This window comes from Zeus faber (genome assembly GCF_960531495.2).
Source record: "Zeus faber genome assembly, chromosome: 11".
Taxonomy (NCBI): domain Eukaryota; kingdom Metazoa; phylum Chordata; class Actinopteri; order Zeiformes; family Zeidae; genus Zeus; species Zeus faber.
In genome coordinates, this window is record NC_137205.1 from 7,323,557 (window position 1) to 7,342,546 (window position 18,990).

An 18,990-nucleotide genomic window follows, 5' to 3' on the forward strand; every position below is an offset into this window, starting at 1 on the left:
CCCATCTTCAAGGGAGGGACAGTAAAGTGGGGAGTGGAGAGGGGAATAAGGAAAGGAGGTAAGGAGCTAGGGAGGAAGCAGGGGGCGGACATCCGTCGCCGCCGCCCATCTTCCCGGACATTCTTTATTTTTTTTCTTCTTCTTCTTCTTCTTGTTCTTCTTGTTCTTGTTCTTCTTCTTCTTGCTTTTGTTTCAAGGGTGAGACTGCGTTCCATTGGACGAGGAGAGGAGTTTGGTCTTGTCCTTGCCCGAACCCCTCCGCTGGAGCATGGAGGTGGCACTGCCGCCCATGCTTGCGCTTCCCGCTCCCTCGGCCCGCTCGCGCTCCCGGTCCCCTCCCCCCCGGTCCCGGTCGCCTCCCCCACCCCCCCGCTCTCGCTCCCGGTCCCGGTCGGCGCCCCCTTCGGAGCGCCGGGAGTTCTGGCGGGTAGGTGTGCTTGGCTGGCGCGACAGCTGACCGTTCTTCTCGTCTGGGTGGGCCGTTTTTCGGCAGGGAGGTCAGAGGCAGAGAGAGAGAGAGAGAGGGAGGGAGAGAGAGGAAGAGGACAGTTAGAGGAAATGTTGCAAAATATTTATTTTGTTTACATTGGAAAACCATGGAAAACATATGCAAATAAAATTCACACATATAGGCATGTGGTGTGTGTGTGTGTGTGTGTGTGTGTGTGTGTGTGTGTGTGTGTGCATGCGTGTGTGTGTGTGTTTGCTACTCACCAGCCAGTGCCTGCACAGAAGGCTGATCGTGAGTACTGAGTAGCTGAGCCTGAATGGTTTCCACCACTCTCTTGAACCTGCGACTGGGACCTGTGAAGAGGAATTATTATTATTATTATTATTATTATTATTATTATTATTTTTTTTTTTTTCTCATTATTTTCATTGTTATTTATAATAATTTATTAATTTAACAACTATAATAATAATAATAGTAATTGTTATTTATTTATTTATTTGTTTGTTTGTTTGTTTATTCATCCGTTAATTTATTTATATATTTATTTATATATTAAAAAAAAAAAAATTATGTAGCAATATTAATAATACTACTACTAATAATAATAGCATGAGTAATTGTTATTATTATTATTATTTAACACTTAAATATGCTAAATACCTGATATTAGAGTGAAGGTGACGCTGTAGATTCCCATCTCCCTTCTGCCTTCCTTCTCCGCTCGCTCCCTCTCTCGCTCTCTGTCTCCCTCGGAAAACGCTATCTCCACCTGCCAGGGAGAGATCCCCGGGGAAGACATTTTGCAATATGCAATATGTAATTATAGTGGAAAAACGGAATCCAATAATTCCCATTTACAGAAAAGCTTAAAATAAATAATAATAATTAAAAAAAATCAATGATTGGCTTGGACCTGGTCTTGTGAAAGCCAACTGATGCACATTGGGAAAACAGGGTCAAAAATGGAAAAAAAGAAAAACGGCAGTGACCTCTCCAAATAAAATGTTGTCATGTTTTTTTTATCTTTAATTTTATTACATTTGTAAGTAAAAATAGTGTCTAGAGAAGACTAGATAGATAGACAGACAGACAGATAGATAGATAGATAGATAGATAGATAGATAGATAGATAGATAGATGGATTTTGTGAGAGAAAAATGCATATGATCAACTATTTGAATGAGGACAATAGCCTCTTCCTGGTGAGGGGGTTAAAAACATTGCCTCTGGGTTTTTAAGGAGCCCCCCCCCCCAGAGTTTATGTAAAGAGGCTGTTCTTTCTCTACTACGTCAGTTCTAATATTGAAGAACCAGATCACATTTAATCCTCATTCAAACTTGTATGGAGATAAAGATAATCCCTGGGGAGCTTGAAAGATCATTGTAAGGGATAGTAGTCTGCATCTGCAACCAAAGCTTGCAAGCACCTGTGAAATCACTGTTTGAGTGTAACACCCAGGGAGACAATTGGGGGGCACAGTTTTGTAAATGACACCTGACCAATGGCACACAACCTCTCTCTGGTATAAAGCCCTCTTCGTCAGCAACAGGGGCAGACTGATCAGAACACTGCTTTGGAGCAGTACTGAGTCTTTCTCTTTATTCTGCAGAATAAATATCTTTAATACTCTCAGTTTTGTATTCCTGTAGCAGGCAGATTAACCTCACCGACCACATAGGAGAATTTCTCCAACAATTGCTAGATAGATAGATAGATTGATAGATTGATAGACAGACAGACAGACAGACAGACAGACAGATAGATGGAAATATCTTGAAGAAATTGGAAATATACAATAAACTTATTCTCTGTACACAATAAAATATGACAATATATGCAAAACATAATGCTAAACAACAAAATATAAATAAAAAAAAAAGAACAGAAAAACAATAAATTAATAAATATAAATAGAAGTGTCCCAAAAACAAAACAAAAAAACCCCCACCTTTTTACAAAAAAAAAAGTAGCTTTGGACGTACCTGGAATTTGACAGGCTTCTGGAAGACGGAGGGGCCCCCAGAAGACTTGTACTCCGCCCGGAAACTGGTCTGGGACACCACACTGTGGCTGAGCGACGGGATCTGGAGATATGATGCATAAAGCAGTTAGCAATTTTCAGAAATAACAAAAGCCAAAGCCAACCCAACGGCACCTTGGTATTACTCACGGAGAGAAATGCGTGGACGATGTCTGCCTTGATGGAGCTGAGAGGCTTGTCTTGGATCACCACGAAGATCTGCTCCTCTTTTTCCAGGCTGATGAAGTTGCCGAACCAGGACTTCTTGGCCAGTCTGCAAGCAAGAAAAGGGCCATATTACAGACAGGTATCGCTCACACTCGATTACCATCATTCAGTTACTGCTCAGCGTGGACATAGAAAGGGTTGATGAAAGTCCCAAGGTGATTGTAGCAGGGATGTAATATATTTAATAGATGGGCCACATAAAAATAAGTGAAAGAAAGAAAAGGTTCCATACGTAGGTTGGCAGCGACCTCAGATCAAGGAGGTATTCATTTGAAAGTTAACCTGAGCTGAGTATCACAAACAGCTTTTGTTTGTTTGCTTCCGAGCTGAAGCCAGGATTCCTCTACCTCACCTGCATGTGAATGGGTGTATTGGTGCCTGTGGATTTAAATACTCACTCTGGACTAGACTCGGGGGTCAAACTGGACATGTCCTCCGATGTGGGAACTGAAATGGAGGGAGGGAAAGAAAGAAAGAGACTTAGGGGGAGAGCGCGAGTTTTAACTCATGGAGTATTAACCGTGATTCCTGTGTACAAGAAAATAATTAAATGACAAAAAATCAAATCAAATCAAATAAGAAATAAAAAATAAAGAACCATACAAGAAAAATAAAACACATTAGATGGGGGGAAAAACAGAGAAAGAGAGAGAGAGATTCAAGAAACTAGTGAATAAGAACACATGCAGAAAAAGCCAAGGTTAAGAAGAGAAAGAAAGAAAGAAAGAAAGAAAGAAAGAAAGAACGAATGACATGGAGGCAGCAGGGGAGCGGATTGTGCGAGGGTGGCAAAATCTTGACGACAGCGCTTGATGAGTTTTCACTAAATTGTCATAATTACAGAGCAGCGCAGACTGGGAACGCCCCTTGACACAGACAAAGACTGAAGGCTGGCGGTAAAATTAGATGCTATTTCTGCTGGAAATGTGGAACATGAATACTTTCCCCGGCTGCAACATTTTCAAACACTTTGGATAAAAAACAACAACAACCCGCTGCACATAACAGTGGCCAACAATACCGAACTAATTACAATATCTATAGAAACGCGTTTTATTATCCATGCAAACAAGCTCCGGACTGGTGAATCAGCTGTTAGAATATGTGAGCTGTGCACAGAATGAGAACTTTTGAGTTTGGAAGTACTGTGTGTCGATGCGCTGAATAGCGGCTACAGTGGCCGGAAAGAATACTTCAGAGTCGTACAGGAAGTGATGCTGTTTGAGGGTTACCCCCGTCGTAGAAACCGAGAGCTCAGCTGTCGTTGTAGCTGCTACAAAAACATGAAACTGTGCTATGAGCTGGATACGTGAGCGATTGAAGGAGGTAAAGGAGGGCCTCTGCCCCTGCGTGACTCGCGACTTCGGGTGGCACGGACTCCAGAACCGGTTCGCGAACGAGAGCCGTGAGTTGCCGGTCACACATGCGCCTCGAAAAAAAAAAGGGGTGAAGGCATTTAGCATTATTCATGTTGACTGATTCACTCTCTGCATTCTTTCCAAAGAAATCATATTGACAGAAGTAAAGCCGGCTTGACACTTGACACGACAAGCCACAAGAAGAAACCAAAAGTCCATTCATTCCTATGGAGAATCGGATTCCGCACACGAAAAGCCGTGTTTTTTTTTCTCGCACTTCCGCCAACACCTTATAAAAGGAGTTTTAAACTCTCATTCATGGAACATGGTACATGTCCAGCCGAGCAAACTGCTCGCTGTTGTTCTGGAAAAGAGAAGCTCTGTCACTTTCCCTGAAATCACACACAGACGTCGTTCATCCGACGGCCACTAGGAGGAGGATCCGATTGTCGGATACGATTATGGACGCGGTGTGAAGGAGGCTTTAATGATTCTCGTGAGAATTCCATTCACAGAGAGTCGGAAAAGCCAATCTTTTTACCGAGTTGCTCATAAAGAGAACGAATCTCCAAAAAGAGCCAAACTTTTCATCAACTAACAACAAAATCAACCGCACCTTCACCAAACTAAAGCCAAATCTGAAATAAAGGGGTCTTAGCGTCGACCTCACCCTGCAGCTTGCGGCGGTGGAAGCGTGGCGAGCCCAGAAGGTTGTTCTTGAAGGAGTTGAGCCTCGTCCGCCAGTGCGCTGAGCTGGAGCTGGCCAGTCCGCCGCCGGGGCTTGTGGGCGGGGTCAGCGAGAGCGATGCCCCGCCACCGTCCACTCTGGAGGAGGAGGAGGAGGAGGAGGAGGGAGGAGGGGTTGAGGAGGAGGAGGGGTGGTGATGGTGGGCCTGATGCACTGGCGTGCCCAGTGGCGTGGGCAGCGGCGAGCCCTGCGGCGTGACCTGCGACACAGGGGGAGGGGAGGCAGAGGCATTAGCGGGCGGGGCCGAGCCGCCGCCGCCGCCCCGGGCCGCTGACTTGAAGACGGACGGGGCGGCGGGGAAGAAGTAGAAGCGCTGGATGGAGGAGAGGACAGGTGGAGAGGGAGAAGGGGAGGGGGAGCCCGGCCCCTGGGGGAGGGGGAGGGACTTCATGGACTGGAGCTGGGGCCGATCGGCGGCCCCCGCCTTGGAGGGCAGGGTCTGGGTTTTGGTGTCGGGCAGCGGGCGGGGCGGCCGGGGGGCGGTGGCAGCACTGCCCGCCTTGGGGTCGGGTTTGGAGGAGGAGGTGGTGGTAGCAGTGGCAGAGGTGGAGGCAGAGGTGACTTCTGATTGGCTGAAAGTGAAGACTGGGCTCTGATGAACGGAAACACAAGGGGAGAGGAATGGAAAGAAATGGAGGGGAGAGAAGGGAGGGAAGGAAGGAGGGATGGAGAAATGGATGAGAGAGAGACAGAGAGAGGGACAGAAAGTAATGGTCGTGAATAATGGTATATGGGTAGGAGATCCTAATGCATCAGCAGGCAGGCTTCTTTGAACCAATAACACTGGACGCCAGTAACCAAACCCTGAACTCAAACGGCAGGGACAGCGACATGAACTCAGGTTAACGCAATATAATTTACCTTATTGGCTCAAAGTAGTACATGCCATCTTCTGAAGGGTCTATGACTCAAATCAACTGGCATTAATCTGAACCAATCAGACAAAGCAATTTTAATAACCCCCTCATCCTCATGTAATTTCCATTTTTGAGGTTTGGAACCACTATAGTAGTCACTATGTGTGGGCAGAGTACATCTTCTGTCCGGTGTGCCGCAAAGTACGAGACATGAAATGCGACGGCGTACGGCTTTGAAGGACACAAGAGTCAGCATCCATACAGGAAATACTGCTCATATACCAAACCCTACAAACTCACACGCACATACTGCATTGACACTGCATTGCTATTTACACTAAAGTAAAGTACATTCAGTGTTTTCATATAGTTGGAGTTGGCTATAAAAAGATATTGCAATAAAAGTCTATTCTTTGTTGAATGACAATAAATGAATGTGACCAGCCATTCCCAGCCATGTGTCTGTCTGTCCTTGACGAATCCCTCACTCATTTAGTGCAGAATAATTTACTCGGGTTACATAATGCATTGTTGTGTGTGGCAAAGGCATTTTTTGATGGGAGATTAAAAGGGGCTACCAAATTATTCGGCGCAAAAACTAATCGTCGTGGGTTGCGCAACAATATATAACAAAACACAACGTCCGAAGAGAGTGTGTGAAAATGCTGCAGAGTATAGGTTCCTAAAATATAAAAAGCAGTATGTACAGGACCACTCCAGTGCAATCTCACCCAAGAGGGTCTTTCTAAGCAGCTTGGGTGACCACATCTACCAAGATTTCAGTCCAAAAACATCAACAAAGGAGAATCTAAATGAAAGATACGATTCTTCATTAGGCTTCGGCTGGGAAGTTCATTTCAGCCATGAAACAGGAATACAGGAACGTAGACCAGAGAAAGGCCATCGGCAGATTACTTTCAATTAGTTTTGAGTCAGTGGCGTTAGGGTAGAGGAGGGTAGAGTCTGGTAGAGTGCGGTTGGAGTGTAGTTTAACCCGAAAAGGGGTTGAGGGGTAGAGTTGATGGAGTGGAGTGGAGGAGAGCAGAGCGGAATGAAATGGTGGTGAGAGGTAGGAAAAGAGTGGAGGTTCTTACCCTGGGACTGCTGAGCGGGCTGGATGAAAGCCCTGTGGACGCGCCGCTGACCGAACGGGACCTGCGCCACAAAACCATGGACCCCAAAAAGCAATAATTAGGCCTGGCAATAGGCCTGAGCGATGATTCACTATTATGAAATTATTGTATGACTTGAAATTCCCGTCATATCAAATGAATAGACATCCTGTCATATGTTGATATTCATAAATAAATGAATAATAATAATACATTTAGAACATTATCTATATCATAATAATACCACTGCTACTACTACTACAACTAATAAAAATAATACTAATAATACTACTACTACTACTACTTATAATAATAAATTATATAAATAAACAAATAAATAAATAAACAAATAAAAAAATATATTTTTATGTAAATACATTTAAATATAAATGTATATATAAATAAATCATAAGAAAACCACTGATCTAAACGTGTCTGTGTAACCCACCTCTGGCTGTGTGCGGAGGTGTCCAGTGCCCTGCGGGGCGGGGTGGGAGACCCTTGTTCCGTCACACTGAGCACCTCCAGGCTCTTCCTCTCTGGTCGACACCGGCCGTGGCGCGTAAGCATGGGTGAGTCCACGCGTTTCCTGGGAGGGTCTGGGGTCATGTGCAGATTTGGGCTTGGTGTTATTATTGGTGTTAGTATTTTAAAGATCCATATAATCCTGGTTCCCGGTGATAACAGCCTCCATAAGAGAGGGTACCGCCTATTAATTAAACAATCGAGTTAAAATACTCAAATACTACAATTGGCAGAATTGTCAATTGTTGCCACTTTAATGAAATACGAAATTTAGCTCTTAATATTGTAGTAGGTTTTACTTTATTTACTCTATCTACATCTACATGTGAAATAGGAGTGAGGTTTTATTTGAGGACATAGAATGTTCTTCATACTGTTTTTCAAATGTCATATACTTTGCATTTCTGTATAGTTCAATGTTGTGAACCTCAGAAAATTATTACAATAAACAGTATAAGGTTGAATATATAAGGTTATATTCTCTCTCTCGGTTTTTTTTTTATTCATATTATTACATTATTGGTGTAATCATTTATTATTGTATATTTTTCAAATGTTCCTTAAATTGCCATTTTCTTTAGTCATATTTTTTTGTATTGGTCTATTGGTTTTATTATTATTTTGGTGTTGTGATGATGTGATTTATCTATCTATCTATCTATCTATCTATCTATCTATCTATCTATCTATCTATCTATCTATCTATCTATCTATCTATCTATCTATCTATCTATCTATCTATCTATCTATTTATACATCTATTTGTCTGTCTGCCTGTCTGTCTGTCTGTCTGTCTGCCTGTCTGTCTGTCTGTCTGTCTGTCTGTCTGTCTGTCTGTCATAAAACCCAAACTAAATGCAGGTAAGTATTTTTAAAGTATGTGTTGCCGTGAGTGCTTGTATCCTTCTTTCTCCCGCTATATAAAAAATAAAAAATATTATTTTTTAAATAATCTATGTGTTTAGTTTTAAGATCGAATATTTAAATGTTTGCAGACGACATTCAAAGGGATTTTCTTTTTCTCTCTCACCGACGTCATTTCTGGGCGGCAGGTCCTCATCCTCGCAGCTTGGGTAACGCTCCTTCCTGTCCAACAGGAGGTAGTAGATCATTTTCTCCTGGTTCTCCCTGAGAGAGAGACAGGGAGAGAGACAGGGAGAGAGACAGAGAGAGAGAGAGAGAGAGAGAGAAAGAGAGAGAGAGGAGGCAGGTGACACCAAGATCAGATCAGTCCGGGTCATTAGAGGACATACAAAAAAGAAAAAGGAGAGAGTGAGAGAGAAGAGAGGAGAGGCAAGCTGGCATGGACAGTTTGAGCTATAGTTAATTACTGTAAATGGAAGCAGACCTGGCAACCCGGCCAGGTCTTTACCACCAAAAAGAGCAGCAACACGACGCAAAACGCAATGTGCTCTGCAAATAATTAAATGTTTCGCGTAATCTTTGCCAGTTAATCCGGTCCTTTATTTACCGGCTTTCGGCTTTCACTGATGCATTGTGGGGATTAAAAAATTAGAAACAAATAAAAAGAAAGTGACTAAAAACCTGACCCTCAAGTTTTGTCGGTGTGTGTGTGGGTTTCCCATGAATGTGTGTGTATGTGTGTGGGTGATAAGAATGTGTGTATGTGTGTTTGATATGAGTGTGAGTGTGCATTTGATATGAGTGTTTGTGTGTGTGTCTGAGTGTATATTTGTGTTTGTGTGTGTATGTGTCTCTATGTGTGTGTGTGTGTGTGTGTGTGTGTGTGTGTGTGTGTGTGTGTGTGTGTGTGTGTGTATTTGATAAGAGTGTGTTGGACAGGGCTGGATCTGTCACCTATCACAGTGGTCCAGCAAGCCTGTTGGCCCATGCATGTGCAACAAAATTGGGGTGTCGTGAAAAAATTCAGCCTAAAATAAATAAATAGAAATTAGCTCCTGTGTTGCAAGATGAAAATTGCAAGGCTGTATTCATTAATAATCATCAGTTTCACCAGAATAGCGGCTCTGTGCACATCACAAGCTCAAGTTCTACACTGAAAGTAAGAACTATTAGTGGGTCATAATAACAAGCAGGGTTCCATGTGTTTGTGAAGTCTTTTAGTGGTTGACAGGTTAGTAGTGGGCAGTGGGGATATTTAACCGTAAAAAGTGTGCTGTGGCAGAAATAAGGTTCAGAAATGGTGTTCTAATTGGCCTATTTTACACAGAGCTCAATGTGTAGACTGGAGTCATGAAGAGAAAAGATGGTTAAATGTAAACCAAGCGAGGCTGCTCGAAGAAAATGGTCACCAGTAGAGACAGAAGCGTCTCTAGTAGAGACAGACGTGTCTCTAGTAGAGTTTGATATGAGTATGTGTCTGTTTTAACTGTGTGTGTGTGTGTGTGTGTGTGGGTGTGTGTGTGTGTGTGTGTGTGTGTGTGTGTGTGCAGGCGCCCACTCACTCTTCGCACTGCAGGTCCCGTGTGAGTTTGACCCGGTCCCTGAAGCAGCCCAGGGAGTGCATGCTCTCCAGGACGTCCGGGTCGAGCTCCGTCAGCGACAGGATCCTCTTCACACACACCTTGCGGGGAGGCGGCTGCTCCGGACACGGCTCATTGCGACCCCCCCTGCGGAAAATTATGTGGTGAATGTTAATTGTAAATGTTAATGACATGGAATTTTGGATGAACATGTAGATATGAACATGTTTCATGAAAAATGATTTCTCACATCTCGCCGAGCACTGATTCTGGACTGACTCAAATATTCGTTCTTCCTTGAGTATATTCAGTTTTCGAGACTTTGGACCTGGAACCCTAACCCTAAACCCTAACCCTAACCCCACTACACCAAGGTAAATATGTAGACTTTTTGAGTCTAGATATTGAAAGATATCATGATATTCAGTGAATTTCCTCTCGGGGTGAAAAATAAAAACGGTGATAAGGGAAAACAAGGAGGGATAAAAACAGAACACAAACGCCGAGCCACAAGCTGAGAGAGAGGAGAGGTCAGTAGGAGGACAGAAACGACAGGCGGAGTGAGACGAGAGAGACGCAGATCTATGGCAGTGAGAGAATAGAAAGAGAGAGGGAAGAAAGGGAAGAAAAAAACTGGAAGATGAGGGAAAACTAAACTGAATGAAAAGAGACACTTACTGATACCAGGAATGTTTTTGTATTGCTTCTAGCTGTAATAAAAAGAAAAACAGACGGCACAGATGGGCCATTAGAAATCGATAAAACAACAAAAGAACAGACATCAAGACTCTTGAATGAGGCCATTAACATTTTTGGACGCTATGAATAAAGAGGAACGTTCAGACGTAAAAACAACATTCCAGAGTTTGCACAATAGACAACATTTTGAGTTACATTTGAAAAAATAAATAAATAAATAAAAGTTCTTTCACCGCGGTGAGGTTGCCGTGGCGACCGTGGCGAGGAGAGACCGACAGACGGCCTGTCCTCATTTCGGGCTCCGTTAATCAAATGTTCATCAGCTTTAATTAAATCTGCGCTGTCCGTAGCACAGCACTGTCATTCTCTCTCATTTCACACCAAATCCGAAAACGCATGTGGCAGGTCAGCTCCTCCCCCTCGTGGCCGTGGGAGGAACTGCGTCATGGTAATCGATATTTACTGCAAAAAAAAAGAGATGGGGGGGAAGACACTGTTTGTTTGTTTGTTTGTTTGTTTATTTGCTAACTACTCCTTCTCCACTCACAGGCTCCCCCCTCAGGCCGTGAATTGCTACTGCCGACTTAAGTCACATTCACCAAAATGGAGCGAGGTGGGTCGTGTGGGTTTTTCATCGCTTTGTTTTAAAGTTAATCTACTCTAATTAATTAACCCATTAATAAGCTAGTTAATTTACAAATTCTACTCCTCCCCCCGTCCATCTGCAGTGACTGCGGAGAGCAGGGTGTGAGACCTCTCCATCGCTTTACAAACTTGATCCTCCCCCGCACCGCAGCGTACCGTGAGTCTCTTGTCGGGGTTGACCTCGATCATGCCCTTGAGCAAGGCCTGGCAGTCGGGGGGAATGAAGTGGGGCATGTGGAAGACGCCGCTCTTCACCTTCTCCAGGAGCTGCCGCAGGTTGTCGTGGTCGAAGGGGAGGGCGCCCTGGAAGAGTACACAATTTGGTACCTAATAGCATCGGTGCAATTGGGTCGATACCGTAAAAAGTATCACATTTCAGACCCTGCCTAGCAACCACCATCCTGACATCCTGACTGAAAAGCAACCTCTGGGCCGCTGTTGGGGGGGTTCACCCCTCAGACAACCACTCACTTTTCAGTGAAACTTGTATCGAAAGGGCTTTCTCACAGGCAAAATCCATCCACTCAGCTAATATTTTCATGTGTGCGTATTATCGGGGCAAGAACACATGGGATGGTGATGACACAGTCTCACATAAGCGTAGCCTATGTTATGCCAAATGCAAAAGTGTATTAATATAGCGGACGCTATTTGTAAAAGTAAGAGAAGCCACCTTGATTTTTCTACTTTTTATGTATTTGGATGAATTTTGACTTCACAAACATGCTTTACATTTTGAAAAATGGAAAGCTAAAGGTAAAAGTAAAGAAATTATATTTTCATCACCTGTGGCATTGAAACAACTCTGTTGAATGCATCAGCAGGGACCACCTGCAGTACATTGGCTGACAACTATAGAGCCACGGACCCCCTTGTTCTAAACTCACAAACCTTTATCTGTGGGACTTTATCCACAGACAGAGGATGGAGAGCGTGAGGAGAAGTGGAGAAAAAGAGAAATGGAGGGGTGATGGGGAATGAAAATAAACGAGAGGAACTGCTCGAAAATGTTCTTACCACGAGGAGGGCGAAGAGGATGACTCCACAACTCCACACGTCTGCTCTGCGGCCATCATACTTTTCCCCCTGCAGGACAACACGCACGCACACACACACACACACACACACACACACAAACACACACACACACACACACACACACACACAGAACACACACACACAAACACTATTACATATACGTACTGTACATATACACAGAGAGCAATCACACAATTAATTACACAATTGTACATAAAGCACTTCCACAGAAGTACACACACATAGCATGCGGAAGAACACAGATACTGTATAAACAAAGTGCTATTATACACATACAGATCAGCCTTCAGAGAGTAAATGCAAAACTCGCTCACACAGTCTCACACACACTTGAACATAGTACAGGTACATGCTCATATGTGCGACCTGTGCAACCACACATAAAAAAGGGCACACCACAGAGTTAGACATCAGTAAGACCAGCTTACCCTGATGACTTCTGGACATGCATAGTGTGGGGATCTGAGAGGGGAGAAAAGGAAGATACCCACACTAAATCACCGGACACAAACCAACACACAGTAACTGGAACACCTTGACGCTGGGGGGGGGGGGCACGACGGGGAGTGGAGGGGGGGCGGTTGGAACTGAAAGGTTTTCAAACTGACTGGACATTACAGATAATTGTGATATCACCACGATATCTCTAGTTGAGCATTCAAAATTTGGTCCAAATGTTGATACATTTGTTCCGTCGAACTTCACCCAAATGCTCGCGAAATCCCGATACTAAAAACCAAATCAACAGCCAAATGTTGGAACAGTGAATTGGAAGGTCCCTGCCATTTCCTGTACCTTAATACCAGCCCGGGCTTATGAGATTTGCTTTTACATGGTTCACGTGACTATACACTTGCAGTACTTCTCCCCTCCACGAGAAATGTTGTGGAAGCACTTTTTCCCCATAGACAATCAATAGCCAACCTAAAAATGTAATGAATTTACGACAATTAAGGATTTCAGCAATTTAGATTAACTACAGAACTTCTTTCATGTACCTTTCCAAGCAGTCAGTTGCCCCAGTGAAGTTATAGCAAGTTTAAGAAATGTATAATAGTGCTGTGTCCAAAATGGCATGTTAGTATGTGAAAACCACCAGGATGACAATCTTCCCTGGCCAGAGTCTCCCACAATGCATTGTGAGTGTAAGACGCCGGCTCTGTGCAGTAGCCTCATCAGCCTGCACCATTATGAAAGGAAGCAGTGAAAGGTATGACGATGATGTCAGCCCCAGCAGCCGTCGTTCTTTTTACTCACAGACTAAACTGCGCTGGACAATGGTGCGAACATGTGACACGCACTTGGTAGATACACCATTCTGGACATAGGGCATGTGACATTTCCAGTTGATGCGCTTGTAATGAGGCAGAAGCTGATTGGCCCATAACTGGCAACTCCCAGGTTGCAGTTAAGTGGCAGTAAAATGGCTTCATGAGGTGTAACAGGTTTCCAATACACAGGCTGTCTCCTCTATAGGTATGTGATCGCTCGGTGGATGCTCTCCGCCAATCAGATGACTGTGTGCCGAGCAAAAAAACTTTGCCCGATGCGACGCTTCAGCTCACCCGCAGCTGGTCTCCAGAAGACTGTCCCCCACCTGTAGCGAGGCCATGCCAAAGTCTGCTATCCTGATGTTGTTCTTCTCATCCAGGAGAAGGTTCTCTGGCTTCAGGTCTCTGTGACTAAACATTCACACACGCACACACGCACACACACACAACACACACACACACACACACACACACACACACACACACACACACACACACACACACACACACACACACACACACACACACACAAACACACACACATTAGGTCAGCATTATTTGAGATAATTAGTCTGCCAGTTGTCAAATATTCTAAAGTGCCTTGCAAAGTGCTTGAGAATCACTTGAGGATGTTCTGGCTCTTATTGTATTGGCCTTTGTGGAAAATCTATTTGATTTAACAGAATAAAATAACTATGCAGCTACCTTTATTGAGCTGGTTTCAAAACCTACCAATATCATCCAACTACGGGTCGACTCCAAAGGATAGAGGATGGGATGCATTTGATCTACAGTTTTACACAGGGAACGTGTAAAACATCGTTCACAATATAAGTAAGCAGTGGGCCACAAATACTGAATAAGCTGAACAGAACCAAACGAATAATGATGCATCCCTGAGACAACACGACACACACACACACACACACACACACACACACACACACACACACACACACACACACACACACACACACACACACACACACACGGGTTGAATCCCACATTGAAAGGAACAGCGCGTCACAGACCAGATGGAGTGGCTGTGGCAGAAGTCCAAGGCGGAGATGATCTGACGGAAGAACTTGCGGGCCTCCTTGGGCGTGAGCCGGCCCTTCTTCACCAGGTAGTCAAACAGCTCGCCGCCGGACACGTGCTCCAGCACCAGGTACCTGCCAGGTGGGCGGTGGGCGCGGAGGGGTGGCAGTGGGAAATTATAGATTAGGTGCCAACCTCACCAACCTCGAGTTCAGCGGCTAAAATTGTCCTGGGGGTGGCCAATTACATCCCCCTGCCCCCCAGGGCAGAAGATGAAGAACCCGGACACCGGTAAGGGGAGTGTATTTCAAGAAGAGAGACGCTACTACATTGTTGAGGTGCAAAGTGCAAAATAGTCCCTTTATTATATGATGATGACTGATAGCCTGCAATGTACTACAGAGGCATTTTGTACTACAATTCCATTGGACAATCTGCATCTCAATTCGAGCACAGAAATCTTTTTGAGGTTTGCCAAAGCAACTAAAGTCTAAGGGAGAGGACAGGAGGGAAGGAGGAACTAGGATAGAGGAAAAGAGGAAAGGAGGTGGACGAGAGGAAATAGGGGAAGGAGCTAGGACAGAGGAAAGGAGGGGAGAAGTTAGGTGAGAAAACATGAGGAATGGAGGTAGGAGAGAGAAGAAGCTAGGAGAAAGGCCAGGAGGGAAGGAGCTAGGAGAGAGGGAAGGAGAGAAGGGGCAAGAAGTAGAAAGGTGGGAAGAAGCTAGAGCACAAGGAAAGGATCAAGGAGCTAGAGCAGAAGGAAGGGAGGCAAGGGGCTAGCAAAAGACAGAAGGGGATGAGCTTGGGGGGAGGACAGGAGGGAATGAGCTCGGAGAAGACAGGAGGGAAGGAGGTAGGTGAGGTGACAAGAGGGTAGAAGCTAGGAGAGAGGAAACGAGGGAAGGAGCTAGGAGAGGTGACAGGAGGGAAGAAGCTAGGAAAGAGGAAAGGAGCAAGGCGAGGAGACAGGAAAGGAGGGGACAATCCGGGTAGGAGGTAGTAGACAGCAGGAAGTAGGTAGGAGACAGCAGGTAGAAGGTAGGAGACAGCAGTTAGGAGGTAGGAGACAGCAGGTAGGGGACAGTAGGTAGGAGGTAAGAGACAGCTCGTAGGAGGTAGGAGACAGCAGGTAGGAGGTAGGACAATCCCAATTACCCAACTACAGGAAGTGACATCATTGCGATCCACTTTTAGCGTATAGCGTCAACAGTTGAACACGCCCTTTACACATACACATGCACCTCCTGCAAGTACACATTCCCATAAATTAGACACACGCACGCACGCACGCACGCGCACACACCCAACCCACACATCCAATCTTCAAAATCTCTCAAATCTTGTTTTTTTTTTTTTAATCATACTTGTCAGAAAAAAAAACACATATTCGCGAAATTGAATATGTGGGTCACAAGAATTTTCCATATAGCGGCAGAGATCCAGGGGCGGATAAGAGGAGATAAGCGAGGCAATACTTACAGGTATTTGTTGTTCTCATAGACGTCGTGCAGCTTCAGAACGTGAGGGTGTTCAATTAGTTTAAGAATAGCTATTTCTCTTTCCACCTGGGGAGAGGAGAGAGAGAGGGAGAGAGAGAGAGGGAGAGAGAGAAAGAGGGAGAGAGAGAGAGAGAGAGGGATGGGGGAGTAGGTTAGTGCAGAGAGAAACAGAGAAGGACGCAGAGCTTGCAGGTAGGTCGCAGGTGCATTGGGGAAGGAAAGGAGCTGGTGTTGTCAGGACGCGGAATACAGACATAAGAATCTTACATCCATGACATGAAACGATCGCTTTGGTTCCATGACGTTTCAAATTGAGAATGGTCGAATGGGTACCAAAATAAGGTCAACTTTGAGCCCCTAATGCATCAAAACTCCCAAATCCATTTATCCAAATGGGTATTTTTATTCGATATATGTATATAAAATCCAAGAAGAATTGAAGGCAGAATTTAATGAATTTAACGTCTTTATTTTTGTATTTGTGTGTGTATGTATAAACTGTACATAGAGAGGGATTTTGGATTTAAAAAGCTGAAACAAGCAGCTTTCGTGTTTCGTGAAAAATGATTTACTGGACCAGTGAGAGAGTTATCCACGAGCGAACATTCAAACACAAATAAACACTGACCCCGAATCGTATCAGTCGATAGATGGCCTGTTTCGCTCGCTTGAGTGTGGGGGGAAAAGTTTGGTTTTAGGTCATGGCTCTGCAGCTACGCTGCAAAATCTATGTAAAAAAAAAAAAAAAACTTTATTCGGGCAAACATGATCCACCCTTAAATGTTTTTTTCAATCAAAAGAGGTCAACGAATCTCAAATTAAAAGGAAAATACGTTTACATTTCTGTTTTTGCGGTGTAATCGCGTTCCTGCATGGCTAAATGTCTCCCCTACATCTACCGGAGACAGTGATATTATAGAGGAGACAGAGCCAGAAAAAAGAGACAGAAAAAACGCTAAATAGAGTAGAACCAACCACGTAAGACGTGACGTCGACCCTGTGTTCCCATTATAAAGAACATCAGCAATCGGATCTAGCTTCCCATTCACAGATCAAGGAGCCTGGTCTTGTTAGCCACAAATTTTCCGCCTGGGAGCGTTGGACCCAAGATTGCACCCAAGTGAACTGGCAGAACGTGGTCTCAGGGGACTGGCAACCCTCCAAGCCCGGAGAGATGGAAGGTAAAGAACAGAGAGGGGTCGATGTAATCAAGAGAAGTGGGCATAGCTAAAGTTTGAGTGAAAGGGTGATAGAAACACAAGGTTGCCGAATAGCGCTAGAGCACGCAATTGCAAATATCCCAAATTTAAGACACTCAAGCATAGGAACATGACTGTGGGGGGAGTAGAAAAAAAAAGATGTTTTTTTAATTTCTTCAAAACCTAAATGCTTTGCCTATTTTGGCCTTGGTTGGTGCTTTGAATAGAGAAATTGAAGCATCTTCCACTGTCTGGTGTCCAGGAAAATGTGTTGCCCACACAATCAACTGCTCCAAGTTGCAGCAGGCCGCCAGGCTATTCTTGGCAATACTGTATGTGCAGGATGTGTAGTAGCTTAATGAGTGCAGGCACGAATACTTTGAGCCTGGTAACTACTTTACTAGGATGCGCTTACAGTTACTTCCACAATAAACTACCAAACTGATGGAATATTGCCCGATATTTAGCTTTTGCTCTGAAACCAGCGTTTTGACCAGGCCGGCCGGCCAAATGCCGGGTTGACCGTCCTGTTTGCCAAGTATACACCAAAGGACTTTTGGGTCCCTGACAAATTTTCAACATCTTAAGAGAATTAGAAGGAAACCACTTGTCTTAAGAGCTGTTACTGTAAGAGAGGGTTCCCGTCACCGGCAGTCGTTTGATTTGATCAGAAACCCCCATTTGCGATGGGTCCCAGACTTGTGCGGGACTCTTGCAAGGAATTTCTGGTTGGTTTGAAAGAAACCATTCACAAAGCCTGAAGCCTGATTGGTGTTTAATGCCATGAGGGCGCAGTGTATGCCGTGACGGGTCTCCTACCTTCATAAGAACAGATTCCGAGAGCTTTTCTCTGTTGACAATCTTTATGGCCACCTTCTGCCCTGTGATGCAGTGAACCCCCAGCTTCACCAGGCCTAAGGGGAGAAGGGGAGGGAAGATGGGTATCAGTGACACTACAATGCAACGTGACTGGACAGTTTGGACATAAGAAGAATTTCACACACACACACGCACGCACGCACACACACACACACACACACACACACACACACACACACACACACACACACACACAGCAGTCAGAGTCAGTTGACTGCTGTCCCAGACCACATGCACCCGGACAGCATTCCACTGCAGTGATTTCAACTCTCCCACAGAAGGGAAAACAGCAGAGATCCGGTGCCTGCGGTGCGCGCCTGGAGTGACCCATGCAAGCTCCGCACGCACGTCGTTCCTGCAGGCCTTTCAGCCGGCGGTCGTACCTGTCTGTCCCTTCCCGAGGGTCTTCTCCAGCCGGTAAGGCCCCACGTACTGGCTCGACTGGCCCACCGACAGCTCCTTGCTGCTCATCCTTTCCCCCAGCGCTCCTCCCCCGAGGTCCGTGTCCGAGGCGACGCTGTAACTCCCGATCAAGGCAAATCAAATCACCAGAGTCGACGGCGATCGGTCCCTTCCTCGTAACGACATTACACACGAGGAGAGGAGGAGAGGAGAGAAGAGGAGAGGAGAGGAGAGAGGAGGAGAGGATGCTTGGTTGTGGTCGTGATCGGAGCCGGGGCCTACGGGCTACTCCCTCCCGTGCACCGGCCAGGAGACCGACCTCCGTGTCGGGAATGAGCAATAAAGAGTCCAGCTTGGGTTTGGTTCACGGGGCCCTTGCCTTGTGTTTGTTTGTAGTGATGCTTTTCCACGCGTGATCTCACCGCCCCTCGTCCTTTCCACACGTCCCGACCAGCAGTATCACCATCGCCGTCATCATCATCATCCTCCGCCTCGTACAGGTGATGGATATAGGTGCGTCCCGACAGATGATTATTCTGGGGAGACGTC

At 45.1% G+C, this 18,990-nt stretch overlaps 1 protein-coding gene across 1 annotated transcript; it reads right to left on the reverse strand.

The window, feature by feature from the left end:
• Window positions 1–192: 192 nt before the first annotated feature.
• Window positions 193–18,510, reverse strand: brsk1b (BR serine/threonine kinase 1b; the record flags this gene model as incomplete). Its single annotated transcript, XM_080009067.1, has 20 exons — window positions 193–470; window positions 715–804; window positions 1,115–1,223; window positions 2,438–2,539; window positions 2,626–2,749; window positions 3,102–3,150; window positions 4,732–5,008; window positions 6,761–6,821; window positions 7,227–7,377; window positions 8,334–8,431; window positions 9,730–9,894; window positions 10,426–10,457; window positions 11,248–11,394; window positions 12,109–12,177; window positions 12,579–12,612; window positions 13,716–13,832; window positions 14,453–14,593; window positions 15,942–16,027; window positions 17,980–18,074; window positions 18,423–18,510. The coding sequence occupies 20 exons, from the start codon at window positions 18,508–18,510 to the stop codon at window positions 193–195; spliced, it is 2,313 nt and encodes a 770-aa protein (XP_079865193.1).
• Between the last annotated feature and the right edge of the window lie 480 nt (window positions 18,511–18,990).